The sequence below is a fragment of the Miscanthus floridulus genome, chromosome 14, assembly GCF_019320115.1.
Source record: "Miscanthus floridulus cultivar M001 chromosome 14, ASM1932011v1, whole genome shotgun sequence".
NCBI lineage: Eukaryota > Viridiplantae > Streptophyta > Magnoliopsida > Poales > Poaceae > Miscanthus > Miscanthus floridulus.
Window position 1 is genome coordinate 4,859,946 of NC_089593.1, and position 23,902 is coordinate 4,883,847.

Below are 23,902 nucleotides of genomic sequence, written 5' to 3' on the forward strand. Positions count from 1 at the left end.
AAAAATGGCTTGTTCGGCTTCTTTTTTCAGCCGGAATAGTGTTTTTCTCTCACAACAATTCAGCCGGAACAGTGTTTTTCAGCCAGTTTCAGCTAAGTTTCAGACCAGCGAACGGAGCCTAAGTCTTTATGTGCATTGTTAGCAGCAGCTAGATGTTTTATTTTTCTAATTTGCAATGATTCTGGTGTTCACAAGGTCATGGACTTTGTAGCCTATAATTGATTATATGAAACTTATATGATTCTGATATATATGTTGGATAATGAAACTTATATGAATGCAAATGAAACTAATATGTAGGTTTTTTGTCACAGTATATAGGTTTATGTTGGATTTTCATATATGTTCCAATAACTGTTTCTGTGCATATAGGTTCGATCTTATCAGCTCCCTATAAGTACCATGCACGGGGCTCGACAGGTAGTGGTTCTAAAACCCATCATGAAGAGCATAGGCGGTCTTTAGCGGAGTGTTGACGAACTCAAGAAAGAGAAGGCTGAGAACGAAGAGAAGCAGAAGCGTCTCAAGAAGAACCTGGACGACCTTGGTGACCAACTGGCGTCCGTGGTTTAGAATGTGCATGACCTCCAGAGCAAGTTGCAGGGCGCCATGCCTCCACCACCGGCGAACAACTAATGATGATGTGATGTTGTGTTAACTTTTGCTGATGAAACTATGTGAATGTAAACTCTATGATGACGTACTTTTGGTGATGATGTAATTACTGTGATGAAGTAGTAAAACTCTGTGATGCAAACTCTGTCACATACTTTGGCTGGAAATGCATCTATCTATATATTATTACATATATATTGTTGCTGGTTTGTCAATGGCTAGAGTGAAAATGAAAGAATATAAGCAAATTCATCAATGCTTTAGTAATAAAAATCACATTTTTCAGTAGACTTAGTTCACATTGCAAGTTTCACACAAGCAACTTCATCATAGTTTCACACAAGCTCAGCATTGTTCATAGAGAAGCACACGCCAGAGAACAGGAGGCCAAAGACGAGAGCAGGGAGGACTAGGGAGGAGAGCTGAGCATGCCGACGATCCCCTGCAGCTCGAGATGGCGAAGCATGGCCGAAGCACACCTAATCGAGTACATTGCAGGAGAGGAACAAGTTAGAGTCAAACTTGAGCTCGACCACAGCCATGGTGGTGCGATAGACACAAAACGGCGACGTTGTGGTGCTCTGGCAGATACAACACTGTATAGGTTAGTCTAAGGGCTCAGACAACATCAACAACTCACAACGATGTTGATGCGCTGCTTGGTTGAACCAGGGACGAGTCGGAGCTAGATGGCCGGCAGTGATGGCGCGTGCGGTGGCACGAACTGGTGGCGAGGTCACCGTTCCACCGCGACCTGCGTGGTAGAGGTAAAAGAATGGAGCCGATGAGCATCATGGAGTTGCGGGAGAGCTAAAACAATAAACGGGATCACCAGAGGAGTGCCAGAATGAGCTGGCCATGGCGAGTTGCCATGGTGGCCATGGTGGCACGGCTGCGGCGGCAACCGACACCGAAGGCGATTGCGGTGGCGAGAGATGGCTACAATAGTTCGAGGAGGACCGCAAGAACTAGGCGGAGCTAGGAGCGTGGGAAAATGGGAGAGGATGGAACAACGACGACGGATTTCACCATCAAGCGGCGCGGCGGTGCTCCGGCAGAGAAGAGGGAAAGGGAGGAGCGCCAGTGGCTCGAGCTTAAGACTTGCTTATCTACGCCTGGGCACCTACGTGGCACGGCCCTAAGGCCGCCCACCGTCGCCCACTACAGCAGCGAGCCCCTCTAGCCTGCCGCCCGCCACAGCAGAGCGCCCTGCTGGCTGTCGCGCGCCCCTCCTTTTGTCACCGGCCAGCGCACGCGGACCGCAAGTCCGCCCGCCGCCCGCCTACGGTCATGCTGCGCAACTTCGGCTGCCGCCCACCGCCCACTAACTCCGCCCGCGCTCCTCAAAGCCGTGCAAGAGCCACTGCCCGCTGTGTTCCATACGCGCCAAGTACCTCCCTCTGCTCGTTAGCACGTGTCAACGGCTAAGTACGCAGGCCAAGTACTACAGACGCGTATAGAGCAGGACGCGTCTGCTATAAATAGGATTACTCAAGACACGTGTTGGAAATACGCGTCTGCAATAAGAGATCTAACTACAGACGCGTGTCACGTACGCGCGTCCATAGAGTTATCCGAGACTTGAAAATCACAACACGCCTCTGTAATGACTGTTGTAGATATAGACGTATTTTATATACACGCGTCTGTAGATTTAGCTCAGACGTGTTTTACCAACACGCGTCTGCATTAAGCGCTTGTTACATATGCATGTTGACCTCGCTGGACCGGCGACCCTGCCGGCGACTTACTACAGACGCGCATGTAGTTGTACTACAGCAGACACACTTTAATGGTCGCGTCTATGGTGAGGTAGTGAATATGTGGTTTTTTTTACATAGTGTTGTCTTAGATTGTGTTGCGTAATATAGACAACCAACCAGACCCTATATATCATGTCGTCTATCCATGCATATGCATGGGCCTAGCTATAGTTTCTTGCAAGAACACCAACAGTACATATGCACGCGTGTCGAGTACCCAACGCAAGCACACACATGTATAGTTTCATGGGAATGGGAGTCTGCAGTGCACAACAATCGGACCATATGCATGCATACCAAGCTGCAGTCGATTTGCAGTGCTAGCTTCCATTTCGAGCATCCAGTGGAGTGTGGAGACCTTTTACTTCTTTAATTAAGATTGGCAGAGAGCAAGCATACACAGACTCTCATGTCATGTACTGTACCCGTACGTGTACCGTATCGGCCACGTACATACGGTGTCGACCATGAATTCATGATGTGCAGCATGAGTTTGCTGTCAGGGACTCAGCAGAGTTTGGTTTATTGGGTTCATTATGGCGTCGATCCTGGATTATATTGCAGTTGTAAATGATTATTATGATATGCATATATACTCCTATCTTGTATGCCAAAATAAAAAAAAATCTATCTGTTTCAGGGGGAAAGGTACAAATCTTTCTTCAGATGGCATATGTACACTCATCATGCATGCTCATGCGTTTTTTCTGCAGTAAAGCTGCTAACCTCGCAGGTCTGCCCGATTAACGAACCAATAATTCGGGGGCAGAGCTGCAGGCAGCCTGCTGCGAGCCTCATGCATGGCTGCTGCCATGCAACTGCAAAGCAGAGCACCAGGCGGGGGCACTGGCCTGCAGCTGGAGGAACCAAGGAGGTGTCACATCAAGACAGGCCATGCCTTTTCCTTTCCCTTCCTTGCAATCCACTGGACACTGGAGTATCAGCATGGCTAGCTGGAGTAGCTTGCGCCTTGCTTTGCGGATGACTGATGACTGAAGAGAGGCTTTTTTCATTCGTTCCTGCATTTTCTATGTCAGCATGCACTGTGCACTGATCGCCCTCCATCTGCTGCCCCGCCGCGCCGCTCAGTCCTATGCGTCTCGCCAGCGTCTGCAACAGGGAACAGTGCACGCTGCGTGCCTGCTCCTTTCGATATCGCAAAGCTCCATTATATGCTTAGTAGCTAGTAATGCTGTCAATAATTGTTGAACTTGAGAATGGAAGAGAGGCCATATCCACTTTAAGCAGGTTCGAGGCAGCTGAAACTCCAACTTATGAAACACCAAAATAAACAATTTTATTCCAAATCATTATATTCCATACCTTAATTAGGGAATTTTTTGGTCAGCTTTTGTACGTACAAGTATATATACAGCTAGCACAGGTTAGGGTTTATGGTTCACTCGACTGTCGAGCCCCAGACTCCATGGGTTCAAGGGGAACCATGAAGGCATAATTGGCAACTACAATATTAATATAATAGTGGCATTGCTGGCTGTAGGCCAGAGAAGAGTGAAGTAACAACAAGCTAGCTGATGTATAGGGGGAAAAAGGATGATGTGAGGACAGAGAACCCATGCATGGAGTCTTGGGCTCGAGTATGATGCGAGGAAACACATTGTATTAAGCTGATGTTAACAACAACTACAATCAGGGTAAGTTGATGTTAAATTGTCTGTCATGGTCCTAAATCGTCGGGTAGGTTTAGAGGCAGAATGGGGGGATTAGAGGGAGGATCGATAGCCCTAAGGCTAGCCGCGCCTAGAGGGAGCGAGGGGGCGGCGGCGGCAACAAGCTGCAGTCGGCCTTGCTGAGAGTGGCTGCCGCGGCCACGGCAATTGGAGGAGGCAGGGGAGCGGCGGGCGGCATGGGTAGGCGAGGCGCGCCCTAGGGCGACGACGGCAGTAGGAAGAGGGGGGGGGGGGGGGGGGGGGCGGCCTGTGCCCAGGTGACGGGCTCATGCGTGCACAGGAAAGGGAGGGGGCAGCGGCCTGGAACAGAAGAAGAGCAAATAAAGGGTTTTACCACTAAATTATTTCTTGCTTAATTTAAAGGATACATCTCCCTTTATATTTATAGGGAGGACTCGACTCAACTTATAAGCAAACCTAGCTTTTGGACTCTTCCTGACTCTTCCGTAGCTCGTCACGGCTATATCGGCCCGTGACATTGTCACATGCCAGGGAACATCAAATTGACAGGTTGGCGTAGCAAGTAACGGCAGAGAAGCCTATGACGAGTTCCAACACGGAGCAAATGAGGATGACGGGAAAGAGGATAGAGGGTGAGCGCAACACAATGGGAGGAGAAGATAAAGATGGAAAGATCAAGAAGAGAAGAGTTAGAGATAGATAACAGAAAACATAGAGATAGAGAAGATAAGACATACTCTTCGTATTATTAGACATACACCGTCTAGTTTTCGCATCAGGGGCGGAGGAGATGGAACCGGTGAGCCCTGAAGCTCTTGATATGGGTGGCGGCGGCCTCCATGGTCTTTCTCATGGCCGGCCTCGCTGCTGTCGAGGCGTGGCGGCAGAAGGTAGAGAGAGGATGCAACGTAAACTCCCTCACATTGAGATCATCAGTCATATTGTGAGTATACTGAGTAACTTATTTCTTTCTTCGGTACCTCTTTACTCCAAAGTACTTCGGTACCGGCCTCTTTACTCCATAGAGTCCCCCTCCCCTAGCTAGCTAGGAGCCATGCTTTTATGTGACCCTGACTGGATGAGAGAAAACTAAATGATATTTTTGTGTGTTTCATCCACGCGAACAAGAGTGAAGCTATTACATAAATTAAAATAAACACTATTATGTTATGAGGCTTTGACGAGCATAACATGGTAGCTTCATTTATGAAATATCTTTAGAGCCTCAAATGTCACGCTGCATTTTCCTTTTTTCTTAATTATGCAATTTCTTTGGAGTCTCAAACGTCATGATGCATTCTTATTTCTACAGATATCTCCTGTAGAAAAAAAAAATTGTTTGCAGGGAGCTGACATACTCATAACTAGTCCTTTAGAACACAAAAAACAACATCATAGTTTTTAGCAACATTCAAAATTAATTAAAGATTTGAAATTTTTGTTTATAGATTTTATTTTCACAAATTATAAGTTCAAGCTAACCAGAACGAACATTTGGACAATGTCCCAAGCCAGCATGTCCAAACAATTTTCCAAGCAGTGTAAACTAGCTGGGCTAGTTTGAAGCAGACGGATGATCCACCAATCCAATAACACGCATGCTTGATATGCATAAGGGAAAAGTCCATTTTATCTCTCTGATTGGCCGTCGTTCGTTGGACATCTGTTCTCAGATCTTTTACCAAGTGTTTGCCTGTGTGATCATATCCATACTGTAAAGCGTCGGACAAGTTTGGTTTTGAGATCTGCAGCTATTCACAGTGTGGGTACAATTTAGATGAAAATAAATTTTCTGGATATTTGTGTAATCCATAGTGCTTGTAGTATGTTGATGTACCTAGCTATTATCTAATATAATTATTTTTTCGTCGTAAAAAAATAAACTATCATCATAGTCTAACTCTACAAGTAAACACCTTACCTATCAACTTGCAAATTTATTTCAATTATTTCCCTACCCTTTTTAGGAACGGTTTTCAACACGGTTTCATTATTTTATTTTAAAAATCCAGTAAATAGCAGATTAGGTTTTTAAACTAAAAATATCTCCAAACTTCTAAAAAGCTACAAAAAATCGAGTTGGGACACGGCAAAACCAAATAAAATATTTATAGCTTGCAAAGAATTCTATATGGGCTTCCAAAAAAAATAGATTTAGGTCCTGGAAAATGGAAAACAAATATCTCAAAAAACAAAAAAAAAGTTTCCCAAACCATATTCTAACCAATGTCTAAATGTGTTCTAATAACTGTGTACAACAAAAATATGAGTTGCAACCAACATGAATTTAACATACATTAATGGTGAATGCGCTCATGCTAGATGCATCTCATGTTTTTATTTTCCAAATTTTTTGAAAATGTATTGACATCAATTAAACTTTTTGGAAAATTTCTAATTTTTTGGATATTTTCCAAGAGTGAAATCTAATTTTTGAGAACGTTTAGAGATACTTTCATGAGCTATAAATATTAATTATTTGGGTTTGTCTATCCTCTCCTTGAGTTTTGTACCCATTGTGATCAAACTATGGGCCTGCTTTTTATCATAGCTAGATTATTATAATCTAGATTATGCATAGATTAGTATAATGAGGATCATGAATTATAATAATCAGAGTGTTTGGGTCCCTGGATTATGGTGATCGGTTGTGGTTGGTTAACGTGATAAATTCCTATCTTATCCTATATAGTTTTGCAAGTTGGACAATGGATTGGGGGAAGTTGGATTTTCAGCATCCATAATCTCCTATAACTTGCAAGATTACGAGATTATTGTAATTAAGACTTTTGATTATAAAAATATATCATATAATCAATTTTGTTTGGATCAAAATTTGATTATTATATATAATCGTAGAGGTAGGCCTCTAGCTTCGCCCTTTTGCTTCCCTGTTTCGGGCCTGAGTTGTTAGTTGTTGGTTTTGAGACTTAAATTCCATTTCGTGGAATTTAAATCTCGCTATTTGAGTTAGCGAGACAAGTGTATTTCTGTAAGTTTTTTATTCCAACAATTTTTTTAAGAAATAATATAAGTATGGAATTGGTTTGGCACTCGATCTTGACTCTGAACTTTATTATATTTAAACAGCGAAAGAAGAGCACAACGATTTAGGAGCTCCACTATCTACGACTAAGAACAAGACTAATAATACACCCGGCTGGTTGTAAGGTTCCTTACAACCTTCTCTCAGCTCACCCATATAGTAGTTAGTTTTTCACCGTTAATACATGATACACTTGTCTCTCACATAGAGTTTCCTGGTTCTTGTGCCCAAACCGGTCGTAAGCTTACAACCCACTTCTCTTCTCCCTCCTTCCTTCTCTCTTTCACCTTAGCATTTTGTTATCATACTTGCTCTAAAGAGTCAGCAAAGTGACTTACGGAACACAAAGAAAGACATGCCTTCGTTTGACTTTTTTTTGGCACCCTTGGTTCCAGAGGAGGAGCCAACACCCTAGCGGCGGCTACTAGCAACTACTCCCTTCAGTTTTCTAAAGAATATCGTTTTGAACGGCGACACGATCTCCAAAAAAACAACTTTGACCGTTATTTTTTTGCTATAAAATATTTATAAAATATAGTCAATATATATACTTTTATGAAACTACATTTCGAGATGAATCTACTTATATCACTTTTATGTTTCCAAACTCAAACCCAAAAGAATTTATCTGTAGTTAAAGTTTAAAATATTTGATTTAAGACAATGACATTATCTCGGGAGTAGCGTGCTTACTCCCACACCCTCCTCCTTCCTCCTTGGGTCCTTGCACATCCATTTCTTTGAGAGATCTCTTTCTTTGATGGCTGCTGAGCCAAGCCCGCCATGCATCCAGGACTGAGAAGAAGATAGGTGGCAGCCTGGCTGGGCCTGATGTTGCCACCTTGGTACTGTCGCGCAGCAGGCCATATGAAGGCCCAACGGCCCAACCAATCATTCAACTGCTATCATATCCACCGGTGTTCGTATCCCAACGTGCCAACCAACCAGGATCAGGGACCATAATTTTTGTGGTTGTAACTTTTTTTCCTTAATTTTTTTGTTGCGATATGTGAATGCAGTGCGAATTAGTTTCTATGCTTTAGCTTCAGTTTTCTCACTACAACTCGCTCGATCTATTTTTAATTTTTTTCTGCCTCCGCCGTTGCTCGATCCTCCATGGAGTTCTTATATTAACCTCAAGGGTTGAAAAATGCTTTTACAGGGACTTCTCGAGACGATATTGACATATTACTGAATATATGATCCAAAGATTAAAGATCCATTGCTGAAGTCTTGCCGTTTAGAATCAATCTTTTGAGGAAAGCTAAAGGACAACCATGTCGTTGTTTACCCTCCGCGAAAACCCATTTTAGCGTGTGGTCCTCCATGGCCAATATGAAATTCGGACCGTCTGTTTTAGTGGCCGTCTTCGTCAACGTAACTACTCCGATAAAGACCCACCAATGTTTAGAGCTAACTACTCCCCCACCCAAATTGATAAGTGAATTTTGATACGAGAAAAGCCATACATACTCTCTCTGTCCTAAAATATATAATGCATTGTGACTTCTAAAATGTATACTAAAATATAGTGCAACGAGGTGTTAATTTCTAGATTTAGCAAAAAATTATTAAAAAGAAAACCATATTTTGAGTAGAAACACCTTAGTTGAGTTTAATCTATGGGCACACACGCCATTTGAGAATTTCCTTAAGTTATGTGGGAGTACAGGACTTTGAACATCCATTTATCTTAAAACATGTTGTTATTTGCCAAAAAGAAAACAATATCAACTTAGAGATACTTTAAATACAACTATAGATACAAGTTTTTTTAAAACTTGTATATAACTTGAATAATTATTAGCCAAATTTTATAAAATTCTACTTTTTCCTACAAGAAATATGCTTATCACTCCGATACAAAAAGATATTACTTCTATTGTAGAATTATATATTTTTTTCTACTGACTAGGAAAGCAAAAACTTCTTATAATTTGGAATGTGGGAGTATAATAAATTTTACTCTCTCTTTCTTAATAAGTTTGGTCAAACTTTATATTGATTACCAAATTTGGAATTGTGTTTTAGAACTGTATTTTCTTTAGACTTTAGGATGGAGGGAGTAGTATTAGCCAATTTAGCCCCGGTGATGCAAATAGACGATGAGAAGATGAAGAAAGACGATGAAAACAAGATGAACCACTCCTGATTGCATCGCATCTGTCACGTCACTTTTTGATTGCCGTAGTAGATGTTTCGATGTCATAGAATAAAGGGGATCTTATCCGAGTCCCACAAATCCAAAAATCGGTTAGGAAATCCGTTGGCTTTCACAGCCTCGTGGGATCGTGCCTGCTGCTGTGCTCAGTGCGTGCAGTGCACTGTTGCGCACGGACACGGACTCGGACTCGCCCCGGTCACCACTCTCGCATGCTCGCCGCCGCGGCGCCTGCTCTGCTCTGCTCTGCTCAGAACGACACGACACCGGCGCGCTCCGTGGCTCCGTAGTCCGTACCGCCCACGAAACCTCATCGGCGCCATCCTCATCCCCGTCCGAGATATCTGATTCATCTGCCTCTGCCCGTCTGCCGTGTAGGACTGGAGTGGACTCTCCACTCTCCTTCCCCAATAATTTAATGTCCACCGCCGCCGCCGTCAACTAAACCCACGCCGACGGCCGACCATGGCATCCTCGCTGCTCTCCTCCCCCGCTAAACCCTTCTGCTCCACCCCCGCCCCAAAAGCCACCCGCTTGCCATCCCCAGTCCTCTCCTCCGGCCATGTCCTCTCCGCCGCCCGCTGCCTCCGCGTCCGCGCGGTCTCCGCCCGAGCGTCGCAGCAGCAGCCTCCTCCGCCGCCGCGGGGGCAGCGGCGGCCGGAGTACGTCCCGAACCGCATCGATGACCCAAACTACGTGCGCGTCTTCGACACCACGCTGCGCGACGGGGAGCAGTCCCCGGGCGCCACGATGACGAGCGCGCAGAAGCTCGTCGTCGCGCGCCAGCTGGCCCGCCTCGGCGTCGACATCATCGAGGCCGGGTTCCCGGCCTCCTCCCCCGACGACCTCGACGCCGTGCGCTCCATCGCCATCGAGGTCGGCAACCCCACCGCCCCCGCCTCCACCGGGGAGGACGCCGGCGCCGCCGACACAGTCCCACACGTGCCGGTCATCTGCGGCCTCTCGCGGTGCAACAGGAAGGACATCAACGCGGCGTGGGAGGCCGTGCGCCACGCGCGCCGGCCCCGGATCCACACCTTCATCGCCACCAGCGACATCCACATGCAGCATAAGCTCAGGAAGACGCCCGAGCAGGTGGTGACCATTGCCAGGGAGATGGTGGCGTACGCCCGCAGCCTCGGATGCACTGACGTTGAGTTCAGCCCCGAGGACGCCGGCAGGTACGTGCCACTATTTGCAGTTGTGAAAAATCAGATTTTGGTTGATTTGTTAGCTGCATTTTCCGAATCTGAAAGCCTCTAAGCCTGTAGATAAAGGTCCTTTTTTTTGGGTACCAAGAAAAGTATGAGCTGGTTTAAGATTTCCAACTCATCTCATTGGAAGTTCACAAATCAACAAGTAATATGGCATACACAAAAACGGTCCCAATTTAGTCGAATAGGAGTTGATTTTTTTTTTTAAGTTGATTTCTTGATTTTGAGGCAAAGTGGTGCATTCCTGCTAAGTAGTAGTAGCCAGCTTCTTTTAGTTTGCAGAGTAGTGTTTCTTGGAGTTTCAGGGTATCTACATTCTGAAGGCAACTTTCTTAGCGAATCAAAACAGGGTAATAATAGTTGGTGGCTACTGAAAGTTTGTTGCATGTTTAGCCTTGTAAGGTACTACATTTGTTTTTTCTTTTTTGGGGATTGGACAATTTGCTGGTGCAAAAAAGGATGATGAAGGTTTAGCTCATTCTGGGATACCTTCAAAAGAATTTCATAGTATTTATTTGCAAAGAAATGGCCTTTTTTCCCGTGTCCGTATGGCTGTGCCATGATTGGTTTCACTTTTCCATCCAGGTCAAATAGAGAGTTCTTGTATCATATTCTAGGCGAAGTTATAAAAGCTGGAGCTACGACTCTCAATATCCCGGACACCGTTGGATACAATCTTCCTTATGAATTTGGGAAGTTAATTGCTGATATAAAGGCAAACACTCCTGGAATTGAAAACGCTATCATTTCCACTCATTGCCAGAATGATCTTGGTCTTGCGACTGCCAACACATTAGCGGTACTACCTTTTCCTTATTTATTTATATTTTTTGTATAACTATTGTCATTGTTGTGATCTTAATGGGGCTACTACTTTGACTTAACTTTAGGGCGCTCGTGCAGGCGCACGGCAGTTAGAGGTTACTATTAATGGTATTGGTGAAAGAGCCGGAAATGCTTCTTTGGAGGAGGTGAGCTGATGCCTTACTCATATTATCTGCTGACAGTACCTTACAAAGTAGTCTGATGGGTTTTGGAGAGGAATCTGAATTAGCCTGATTAGGTGTTTCTACATGCCTAATATTTTCTTATCTCCTTTACAGGTTGTCATGGCAATTAAATGCCGCAGAGAACTGTTAAATGGTCTCTATACTGGAATCGATTCTCGACATATCACTTTGACAAGCAAAATGGTACAATAATCATATCTTGTCTTGTTTGTTTTCCTTTTGGTCTCTTATACATTTTTCAGATGACTGATTTTCTGTCACAAATGCTCTAACTATTCTAGGTACAAGAGCATAGTGGACTGATCGTACAACCACATAAAGCTATTGTTGGTGCCAATGCATTTGCTCATGAAAGTGGAATTCATCAGGTAAACACATTTGCAGTCTCCTTACTACCATCAACTTATTGCGATTGTAGCCGTGGTGGGTTGGTTGTTCTAAATAAATAAATAGCATTGCTCCTTTTCACTTCCTTGGTAGTTTGTTCTCAACTGCCAATGCAACTTATCTATATATTGTAAATAATTATTTTCACCATTGTTATGGATCAACCGTTGTTTCACCTTGCTTCGTCACTCTGAGCCTCTAAGATATTTAAATTTTGGTAACTGTTGATCTCATAGATGTATGATTTAAGCCCCCCTTTGGAAACTGGAATGTGGGATTTTTTCATGTTTGCTGTGGTTTCCTGTGAAATTCTTGCATTCCAAAGAGGACCTAACTATTCTCATTAAACTGTGTTTTTTTAAGAGTGGACTGATTCTTTATGTTTACTTTCATTCTTTTTTGTTTTGTTTTGTAGGATGGCATGCTTAAAAATAAAGGAACTTATGAAATTATATCGCCTGATGATATTGGTTTAACACGTGCAAATGAATTTGGTATTGTTCTTGGGAAACTCAGGTATCATGCAACACACCTTTCCCTATTTACTTCACTTTCTCAAATATTCTGTTGTGATGTCTCTCCAGGAGACTTCTCTCATCTTCATAGTTTTGCTGATTCAGTGTTCATGCTACAACAAAGGAGCCCAAATGCTTAAATTTTGAATGCTTGTATGTTATGGCTACTAGGTCGGTAGTAGCTGTTGGTTAGTGTTACAAAACTACAAAAGTATTGGTTGTTGTAGGGTACAAAGCATTAGACTTTAGTTACAACATAAATCCTATTATTTTATATTATACTATATGTACTATATTCTTGAACTGGAAGTTTGATAGTTTTTCTTTGGAAGAATTTTCTGATCAAATATTTAGTCTTTAATTAATCTATTTATCAGGATTACGCTTCTGAAATTCTTTGTTTGCTATATTTTCATACACTTCCAGATTAGTTGAATTGGATATTTTGTGCTCAATGCAATTAGGCATGCATACAGCAATAAATTATTAAATTAGATCAAATTTGAGAATCTTATCCATTCGTTTTCTTTTCTTACTTTCAGTGGAAGACATGCTGTGAGATCTAAGCTAGTGGAGGTACAGCTTAGATGTTTTCTTTCTTTTTCTACTCACAACTAGGGCTTTCTGTTCAAGTTTTTTTCCCTGTTCCAGTTCTTATTGTTACCTGATATGATCTTCATTGTTCAAACTGTAGCTTGGATATGAAATCGGTGACAAGGAGTTTGAGGACTTCTTTAAACGCTACAAAGAGGTTGCAGAGAAGAAAAAGGTGACTCTTTTTTAAAATGTACTTACTCTATTTCTTATGCGACCTTCCTTTTTGGGCGATGTCACCTTTTTATTACCCAATGTCAACTCCATCATTTTATTATAATCTTTCGAAAATTGCATGCATTGATTAATAGTTTCCACCTTCCTTTCTGGGCACCTTTTCCCCCCTACATTACATATTTAATTTAATCATTACATTTCCTTGGAGGGCTGCTTTCATGTTCTGTTTATATTCATCAAATCTTATTATAACATGTACATGCTCTACACATGGAAATTAACCAATTCGTTCCGATTTGTAGCGTGTAACTGATGAAGACTTAGAAGCGTTATTGTCAGATGAGATATTCCAGCCTAAGGTTATTTGGTCCCTTGCTGATGTACAGGTATAGTTGAGCTGCAGTTTACTAAACTTTGGTTAGCAGAAACATGATAAGCTAAGCTTGAAATGCGATTCATCCTTTTGCAGGCAACATGTGGTACACTTAGTTTATCTACGGCAACAGTGAAATTGATAGGGCCAGATGGAGAGGAGAAAATAGCATGTTCAGTCGGAACAGGTCCAGTCGATGCAGCTTACAAGGCTGTTGACCAAATAATCCAGGTTTGTTCCCACCACACTTTTAATCTTTCTTTCACTGGTACTACTTCAAACGTGAAAGATATGAATGTTGCATTTTCTTTTAATAATAGAAGTACTCGTTTTTTCTCGATAAGGACGAGAAATACTTGTATCAGGATGAACCTCTGGCTGTATTGTCATCATGATAACCCACAATTTTTCCTAGAATTTGCATGAAATTTATCACAAGCAGATGAATTTCAAGAGATGATACACTGGCTTGATGTCAAAAATAAAATTATATCTATACAGGGACATGACTTGTGATTATTACCATGATTTATTAGAGCATTGTGTCTGAGTATGTTTTAGCAGCTTGAGAAAGAAAGAAGTGTCAGTTGTGCTGCTTGGGAAGGCACCAAGGCCTATTTCAAAAGCTGCAGTATTATACAATGTGACATGAGATAGATATTCTATTGACATCACTTCCTGTTTGTCTTTGAAAATTGGGCACATTACTCTTTTATGGTGCCATTTTAACTAGAAAATAACTGGGGTTGTAAAAAAAAGAAAGGTCAAATATTTAATCATCTAACACCATATTGAGTATAACATGGGTTGTCTCCTATCAGTCTGGAGTAGAGAAGCACTAATAGACTAACTGGTGCAGACAGGGATTGTACCTAACTCATCAGTTTCATTTATTTTGTTTCTTTGACTAGTGAACGATCACAATGAACAGAAATCTTATTGGACTAACAATCTGCAGATTCCAACCATTCTCCGAGAATATAGTATGACATCAGTCACAGAAGGCATTGACGCAATTGCAACAACTCGAGTCGTTGTCACTGGAGATGTGAGCATCAACGCCAAACATGCCCTGACTAGCCGCTCTTTCAATCGCTCCTTCAGGTTATAACAGTCCTTTGAAATCTGTTTCCATTTCTTCCATGCTCTCTGCTATTCTGTTCTTCTCTCTCACCGCAGCTCCGTGTCTGTTGACTTCAGTGGGAGCGGGGCATCCATGGACATTGTGGTGTCCAGCGTCAGAGCTTACCTGAGCGCCCTGAACAAGATTTGCAGTTTTGCTGGCGCCGTGAAAGCCAGCAGCGAGGTACCTGAGACCGCAAGCATTCCGAGCACAGAATGAGCTTGGTGGCGTTCCTTTTGTTCAAGATTTCTGGAAGGATCGGCCCTTCAGCTTAGGACAGGCTTGTCTTGGGCCTATGTAGTGTACGATTTCTGTATCTCATATACCATACTCGTGGCCAGTTTGTATATCATATATGAACCATAGAATCTGTATTTTGGAGGTACTTGCCATTTAGAACTCTGGCCAAAGAAAGATGAGGTCATTTATAATTATCCATGCTTATAGCCTGTAAACATTAGACATTGAAAACATGAGCAGTGAATAAAGGATGCCCAAGATAAAAACTGTGCTCCATCAATCGTCATCCATATGAGTGTTGACTGTGTAGTGATGCCAGCTTGAATATTTGTGAAGGCATGTGGTTGTACTATTGTAAGAAAATGTTTTTTTTTAAACATGATGTTACAACATTTCGTTTGTAAACAATTATCACTCTTCACCAAGCACAAACCTTTATAATATAATTCAAGTTTTGATGTGAAATAGCTCATAACATAACAACCATGTTTATTATGACTATTTTACCATAACTTGTCTATGATACGGTTAATGTTTTTTTATTGATAAAGGAAGGATTTTATTAATTCACAATTATTAAATCGAGTTGATACATGATATGCTTAAGATAGTTTTGCAGTCCTGTAGGGATCAAAATTATCCTAAAATTCCATCATAAGCGAATAATTAGATCACAAAGTCATTTCACACTCTATGCGAAGTCAGAAATCGTACTCTATAAATTATAAACTGAAAAGTACATATGGCCATGAAATACATGTGCGACGATATCGAACACATTCCACTCTTGCTGCTTCCTTGGTTTCTGAATCGTAAACTTTTCGTGATATATATCAGTGAAAAGAGCCCACTCGTTTTGTTAAGTTTTAGCATGGATGGGAAGTAAAGTTTTGCTTACAATCATCGGCCCTAAATTCATTTGCTTAGAAAAATCCAAATTTCAAATGCTAGTATTTGCTCATGCCTTTTCCAATGTGAAATATGTGAGGCTACAAAACACTTCCGTTGAGTTTTAACGGTCTCATGCCTCTGTCATGTGGGACCAGGCATGGAAAATGTCTAGACTGTCCTTCTCACTTCCACCTCTCCCCACCTCTCTGTCATGTGCGACGACGGGGCGGAGCTCGCCCGCGCGCCGCCAGCGGTGGCCAGGGCGGGACGAGGTGGCGGCGGCAGGCCGGCCGGCCGGGTGGACTTGCGGCAGCCGAGCACGGGAAGCGCGGCGCTGGTGGCGGCTTCCAAGGGACGCGAGCAGGGGCCAGGTGGGCAGAGGGTGCCGTGGAGGGGCTCACCGGCCGGCTCGGCGTCTAAGTGCAGCGGCGGCGCACAGCCCCGTGCGCAGGTGGCCGTGGGGAAACTCCGCAGGGACAGCAGAGGTGCACGCTCCCTCCATCCCATCTGAATGGAACCTCGATTGGCCTTCTGAACCTTAGTTTAGGATTCAATTCCATTGGATTCTACCAGGTCAGTCCTCTTCTCATTCGTTTTTTTTCCTTGATTGAATTGAAAATGAAGGCAGCGCATGCTCAACTTCAGTATGTTCTACAGATGACAAAGTTGGCCATAATACCCTTCACTATTGGAGACATATTCCTCAAGAAAAGATTCAGGTTAGTTAGAAAAATCATGAGTGGTGCTGCCTATCTACTGGATGTTCTGATTGTATTCTGTTCAGACCAAAACAGTGTATAAAATTAGGCACTGGGCAATACAACATTCTCCACTGTACAACAAAGATTTCCTGCCGCCTTTTTTTTTCTTTGCATTAGGGTGATTAGAATTTTTTTTCTAAAACTACCCTGACTAGAACAGTGGATAAATTAAAAGGATGCTTAACTTGTTTATTTTTTATTGATCCCAGTCAGTATCATTTTGTTTCAGGAAACTAGGCTGGTTCCTTTCATTTATCGTTATGATAATATGATTTGCTATATGCAGTGAGACAATCAAGTTTCTCTGCTGGTCTTGCTACTTGGAGTTGGCATTGCTTCAGTTACCAACCTCAAGTTAAATTGCTTCAGGTCTATTCTTTCTGGCATCGCCATTGCCGCGACTTGTGTTGGCCAAATTGTATCCTACATTTGAAATATTTCTGTTCATCATTCAGGGTGCACATTCTGCATGTCTCATCGTCATGTCCATTAATTTCCAACATAATCTATGATTGCTATGGTGTATCCTTGTTAGTTGAATGAAGCTCACAAACAGGAAAGCAGCTGCTTGAAGTGGATAGCCAGTTGCTCTGTCTCAGCCTTCCAGGTCTCAATGGCAGGAACTACAGCCGTAGGAGTCCGAAGTCTGAATTTACTCCACGGTGGACTAAAAGAGGCTTTCGGTGTGATCGAATGCTGGGTGAGTGGGTGTAGCAGGCTTGTTTCAGGTTTTCTTAAACTCGCAAAACATTTTGTTCCGAATTTGTTCAGCTTATTGCTCATTCATTTATTTGGATTGCTTCCAGTATCAAGTATCGTCTACAGTAATACATTTGAGTGATCAGTTCGCTAATTTGTTGGCTCAGTGACTGCGTGTAATACTCCATGAGTCCATGACAGCCAGTTACTAGAAAATCCCTGTGTACAACCATCGCCAATCAGTTTGGCGCCAAAACACAGAGCCAGGGACTGGCACTAGAGGAAAACACAACTTTCAGCAAGGTACTCTAGCCGGAGTGCAGTTCTGACTTTTCTCAGCTTCATTTGACACCGTTAGAGGCAAACGTGGACGGAGTGACGTGGAGGGTAAAAAAGTTCAGACCAATGGCACCCGTGTCCGCTCAACTTTTTTAATGGTACTTATGGAATTTGAAACTTTTATAATGGCACATAGGGAAAAGACTCAAATTTATACCATTATGCTTATCATTGTGCTGTACAGTTACAGTGAGAAAATGTAGCAATAACGTAGCAAAGTCAAAGCAGGATGCGTCCTTCACCAGAGGGGACCCACAGACGGCAGCAGACTAAACCGGCTGGGGGATGGCCACAGCCACTGGCATCGCAAAAGTGTACTACCAGTGAAATAACAACTGCTGATTGATGATGGTTGCGGAAAAGTTAGCACCTGTATATTTTCATTTTCTGTCAAATTGGTCAGCTAGTCTAAAATTTCATTCACGAGAGATTTTTAGCTGTACTTGTATCCACTTTAGGTCTTATTTGGTCACTATCATATTCACCTCAACCTACATGTATTGAGGTAGATTAAGATATAAAAGTAACTAATTTTTATCTCAATTCACTTTAACACACATGGATTGAAGTGAATACGAGTGTATCTAAACAAGCCTACATTCATGTGTGTTGGAGCGAATTGGAATGAAAATTAGTTAAATTTCTATTTCTGAGCTGCACTCGTATCCTCCTCAATCCACATATGTTGGGTGGTGTGAGGTGAAAATTAGTTAATTTTTTGCACCAATCCACTTCAGTACATGGAGATTGAAATAGATACAAGTGAAAGGCCTCAATCCATTTTAGTACATGTGACGTGAATTTGAGGTGGATAAAAGTGTAACCAGATAAGGCATGATCAATTGGAGTCTTTTTGGTGGCAGCATCCCAAAACAGGACAGGATGCCTCAACAGGAACTTGCTCTTTGGCTTTTGGTGTTGTGGCTCCTTGGCTCTGTATTGTGCTGTGGTCCCATTAAATTATTACGTAGGTACTGGAACAGAGAATGTCAGGACCAAAGTTAAGATAAGCTTTTCTTTGGTGGTGAAAGAAGATGCGTCTGCACCAGTATGGCTAGCAGGTTAGGCATCCTCATCCATCCCCACTTTGGGTGGCTACCATACCAATCACAAGTATTCTATAAATATGCGCAAGTAGCAAGCAGTTGGCAGCAAAATAATCCACCTCTCTGAAACCCACAACCAAGAGTCCGACACGGAGCACAGAGGGAGCAAAGGTGCCTAAAAGCCTGTAAGATTGCGAGGGCATGGAGCTCGCGATGGCTGCGCTGAGCAGCCTCCTCCCCAAGCTGGGCTCCCTTCTCCTCGACGAGTACAAGCTACACACGGCGGTGCGGGGGGAGATCAGGTTCCTGCAGGCAGAAATGGAGAGCATGCAGGCCGCCCTGTACATGGTGTCCAACAAGCTGCCGGCTCACCACACCGACGATCATCTTGTCAAGATCTGGGCAAGGGACCTCAAGGAGCTGTGCTACGACATCGAGGACAGCGTCGACGCCTTCGCCTTCACAGTGCGGCTCGGCTTTCCTGGGTCTGGGTGTGCCACTGCCACTGCCAAGAAGCAGCATGGTTTCAGTTTCAGAAGGTTTCTTGACAGGACCATGGGACTGCTAACTAAAGCCAAGATCCGACATCACATCGCCGAGGACATTCAGGACATTAGGAGGCGCGTCCAGGAGGTCGCCGACAGGCGCGAGAGGTACAGGCTTGGGGATTCTGTGACGCAGCCTGCAGATACATCAACGGCCATCGACCCTCGCCTGCCGGCAATCTTTGAAGACGCAGCCGTGCTTGTCGGCACCGAAGGCCCCGCAGAGAAGATCTGCAGCTTGCTCACGCGGGGGCAGAAGGGTGCGCAGAAGAAGCTGATGGTTGTCTCCATAGTTGGAGTTGGAGGCCTGGGTAAAACAACCATAGCCAGTTTGGTGTACAAGAAGCTTGGTGACCAGTTTCAGTGCAAAGCTTTCGTCTCTGTGTCAGTCAGGCCCAACATGAAGCAGATTCTCAGCAGCATACTACGGCAAGTTAGCAGAGATGCGTGCTCTCATGCGGGAGAGAAGGACCCTGAGGAGCTTATTATGAATATCAGAGAATTCATCATGGACAAGAGGTATATATGCGCCATATGTGAAATTATGATTTCTCTGATAATAGAACATGACTAGCTTAGCCACAAGATCACTAGCCTAATTAACATGAACACTAAACAAATTAGGTGGATTGATGTAACAAACAAGACGACACAGTTAGTTGCCTCCCTTTCCCCCATCCTAGCATCAAGTGTCCCCTTGATTTAGGCCCTGTTTGGTACAGTTCTTGCGTCATTGGTATTGTTTCTTTTGCATATAATCCCTATTTTTAGTGGGTGCTATATAAGGCTATAATCCCTATGTTTTCACTGGCAGAGTTGTCTTTTTTTTGTGTGTGCATATAATCCCTATGTTTGAGCATATAATTATAATCCCTATTTTTTGTGTGCTATATAACGCTACCACTATCATGCCTAGTAAATCGATCTTACTTCTTACTGGCTCATCGTATTTTAGCTCTATTAGTATTGTGGGCTTGCATTCACTTTTAAGTTTTATTACCAAACATGCAACTGATGCTCTTGGAAAACCGTAGGTACTTGATCATAATCGATGATGTATGGAATGAAAAAGCATGGAACACCATCAAATGTGCTCTGATTGACCAGGATAAAGGTAGCAGAGTGATTATGACAACACGTAACATCAACGTGGCTAATTTCTCTTCTGTGGATGGGGCAATATATGAACTGGACCCTCTCTCTTACAAGGACTCCAAAAGGCTGCTTTATAAGAGGATATTTAATGAGGAAAAGGAAATTCATTATGAACTAGAGGATGTAACAGAAAAGATTTTGAAGAAATGTGGTGGAATACCACTAGCTATCGTTACTATAGCTAGTTTGCTGGCTAGCATACCAAACAAAGTAAAGTATGAATGGTATGGTGTCTACAATTCCATGGGTTCTGGACTTGAGAAGGACAAGAGTCTTGAGAACATGCGAGAGATATTGTATCTTAGTTACAGTGATTTGCCTTCTCATCTAAAGCCTTGCTTACTGTATTTGAGCATGTTTCCCGAGGATCATGATATTTGCAGAGATGAGTTGGTAAGGCTTTGGGTAGCAGAAGGTTTTATTGATGGGAAACAGGGTAGCAATCTCTATGACCTTGGAGTGAGGTATTTCAACGAGCTTGTCAACAGAAGCATGATTCAGCCGGTTGACATGGATGAACAAGGCAGCGCGAGATTTTGTCGAGTACATGATATGATACTTGATCTCATCATTTCTCTTTCAACTCGAGAGAATTTTGTCACTATATTAGAAGGTTCATGCCTCGTACCTCCAGAGTTAAAGATTCGAAGATCTTCACTGCAAGGCAAGGTACTTGGCGACCAAACAGAAATCAAGGAAGAACAAATGATGATACTGCCAGCAACAGTAAACATGTCCCATGCCAGGCCACTCGTTGTTTTTGGCGATGCGGTTCAGTGGATGCCACCTCTGTCAAGGTTTTCAGTTCTTCGTGTTTTATCTTTGATGGGTGTTCCTGGCAGTGTTAATCATCATCTTGAGGATCTAGAGAGGTTGCACAACTTGAGATATCTACAGTTAGGTGGCCAGCTTGAAACAGGGGTTCTACTAGGGATTGGAAAGCTAAAGCTTCTAAAGACATTGGATGTGTGGGCTACGTCTATTGAACAACTCCCAGCAAGTATTGTTGAGCTAGGACAGCTTGAACGTCTGTTAATGTACAAGGGATTGAAACTTCCTGATGGGATTGGAAATCTAACTTCCCTGCAAGAGCTGTCGGTGCTCGACGCGGACAACAATCACCACACACTCTAGCTGAGCTAGGTAAGCTTACTGAACTACGGATGCTGACCATATATGGATTAGGAGGAAATGAGAGTAGTTCTAGGGAGATCATTTTGCAGAGTTTTTCTAACCTAGGCAACCTTCGGATTGTACAATTTGAAGATGAAGAAGGGCAATATTCCCTAGATCTAGATGGCATGTCGCATCAATGGAGGGCCCCTGCACATCTCCAATGCTTCAAAGGAGGCTATGTGGTCATGTCTCAGTTGCCACAGTGGTTTTCTTCCCTATCTGAACTCTCTTGTCTATCCATCAAGGTGAAGGTTCTAAGGCAGGCTGACCTCCGACTGCTTGGAGCTTTGCCCATGCTACGCTTCCTTGAGCTACTAGGTTTTTATGGTACCGCCAGTGAAGAGCTGGTGGTTGGTGCTGATCAGCCCTTCCGCTCTCTAGTAGAGTTCAAGTTTGCGCACTATACAAGAGACTGGCTGGTGTTCACTCAAGGCGTGATGCCCAAACTTCAAAGGCTCAAGTTATTCTGTAGCGCACGGAGCAGATATGCTGGTGGTTTTGATATTGGCCTGGAGAATCTGGCTTGCCTGAAACATGTCGCTGTCAAGGTTATCTATAGAGGTGCTCAGATCTGGCGCACAGATATTGTGGAACACATGATCACGGTTGCAATTAAGCTGCACCCCAACAATCCAACTTTTGAGCTATCAAGAGTGCATCAGTATAATAATAACGTCAAGTGAGGATCATATTCTAGTTCTTTAAACCAAATAATCTTTTTCTTGATCTTGAATTCTGCACCGATGTAGTGAGCTGTTATGGCCATGTATCCTAAGTTCTGTGACGAGGTCCATATATCTGATGTCAAGCAAACACATGAGAATCCAAATTCTGAAGTTCATTCAATATTAAGCTCTTTCTTTAGGTCCTCAAATTTCTTGAAGCAATCATTGTGATTGTTTGTCGATCCTTGACTATGAAAGTTGGTTGCATTGTGTTAATCCATGGCTGCAAGTAAGGGTCTTCAAACTTAAGATATGGGATCTCAGCATGAATGAATGATATACTTGATCATCTCTTGATGAGGACGGAGGCGGTGATCAAAGACAAACAAATTTCCTCCAATCCAAGGCCCAAAAGTTATCGGCCATGTTCTCGGAGAGGAAAGAGCCCTGAGCTGAGCACCTCCACCCTCCCTCCGCCGGCAACCACTCCGGGCCCGGCGGCCAGGCTCGGCGCTAGCTCCACTGCTCCCCCTCGGCTCTACTTCCCGGCATGCCCTCTGTTTCGCCATCAGCTCCTTTGAAATCTGTTTCCATTTCTTCCATGCTCTCTGCTATTCTGTTCTTCTCTCTCACCGCAGCTCCGCGTCTGTTGACTTCAGTGGGAGCGGGGCATCCATGGACATTGTGGTGTCCAGCGTCAGAGCTTACCTGAGCGCCCTGAACAAGATTTGCAGTTTTGCTGGCGCCGTGAAAGCCAGCAGCGAGGTACCTGAGACCGCAAGCGTTCCGAGCACAGAATGAGCTTGGTCGCGTTCCTTTTGTTCAAGATTTCTGGAAAGATCGGCCCTTCAGCTTAGGACAGGCAGGAAGTCTTGGGCCTATGTAGTGTACAATTTCTGTATCTCATATACCATACCATACTCGTGGCCAATTTGTACCATATATAAACCATAGAATTTGTAATTCGGAAGCGCAGGCCACTTACTTAGAACTCTGTGGCTAAAGAAAGATGAGGTTCGTTGAAAAGCTATGACTGAAAGTACCGTTCGCTTATTTGTTGTGAGAGAAAAACACTGTTCGTTCGTTAAAAAAGTACGGCCGTAAACATTGGACACTGAAAACATGAGCAGTTAATAAAGGATGCCCAAGATGTACAGCTTGAATATAGTATTTGTGAAGCCGTGTGTTTTTTCCAAGCACACAAAAGAAGCTATAGCAGTGAGGTATCGGTGAACTTGGTGTTCCAGCGGATTAACGCTGGTGTTTTCCTTTCTTCCTCGTGAAGGTTGCACATTTCCTTTTTTTACGAGGATTGTCCCACTAGAATATTTAGCTCAGCTAGTGTTTGGTTCCATATGGACATGATAGCATTAGCTCAGAGTAGTGCTTATGCTCATTGCCCCTATTTGTGCTAAACACAGAAGCTGGATCAACTCCGCTTCTCCTAACACGCCTTCTCTTCGTTTGTACAGCTCCTCGACGTTTCTACCACACCACTCTACCAATCTGCAACTTATAAACCATACTTCGAATAAGCGTGGAGTGATGCACTTTTCTTTATTGCTTTTTTTTCTTCTCTTTTCTCTTTTCTTTTTCCTTTTCCTTTTTCATTTTTTTTCATATTTACGTACCTATTTCTCTTGTGTATAATTGGAATGAAAATTTTAAGTTGAGAAGTTTCTCTGAAACAAATTATGTTAAAAAATTGCTGAATAAGTTATTTATAATTTTTTGAACGACAAAACAAAACTTATG

At 43.2% G+C, this 23,902-nt stretch overlaps 2 protein-coding genes across 6 annotated transcripts; both read left to right on the forward strand.

The window, feature by feature from the left end:
* The first annotated feature begins 9,398 nt into the window (after positions 1–9,398).
* LOC136504751 (2-isopropylmalate synthase A-like) lies at positions 9,399–15,150 on the forward strand. Its single transcript, XM_066499740.1, has 12 exons — positions 9,399–10,418; positions 11,037–11,250; positions 11,342–11,422; positions 11,555–11,644; positions 11,743–11,829; positions 12,264–12,364; positions 12,906–12,939; positions 13,058–13,132; positions 13,437–13,520; positions 13,604–13,738; positions 14,466–14,611; positions 14,708–15,150. The coding sequence occupies exons 1-12, from the start codon at positions 9,703–9,705 to the stop codon at positions 14,847–14,849; spliced, it is 1,905 nt and encodes a 634-aa protein (XP_066355837.1). The 5' UTR covers positions 9,399–9,702; the 3' UTR covers positions 14,850–15,150.
* Positions 15,151–15,604: 454 nt separating this feature from the next.
* LOC136506087 (disease resistance protein Pik-2-like) lies at positions 15,605–23,137 on the forward strand. Of its 5 annotated transcripts, XM_066501213.1 has the most exons (6): positions 15,605–16,334; positions 16,419–16,480; positions 16,809–17,250; positions 17,329–17,658; positions 17,745–19,670; positions 20,186–23,137. In XM_066501213.1, exons 5-6 carry the CDS (start codon positions 18,808–18,810, stop codon positions 21,438–21,440), a joined length of 2,118 nt encoding a protein of 705 aa, XP_066357310.1. In that variant the 5' UTR covers positions 15,605–16,334; positions 16,419–16,480; positions 16,809–17,250; positions 17,329–17,658; positions 17,745–18,807; the 3' UTR covers positions 21,441–23,137. The 5 variants fall into 5 exon arrangements, with proteins under 5 accessions (XP_066357310.1, XP_066357309.1, XP_066357312.1 ...); XM_066501212.1 differs by having other exon boundaries at positions 17,329–19,670; XM_066501215.1 differs by having other exon boundaries at positions 16,809–17,222; positions 17,389–19,670.
* The last annotated feature ends 765 nt before the right edge of the window (positions 23,138–23,902 follow it).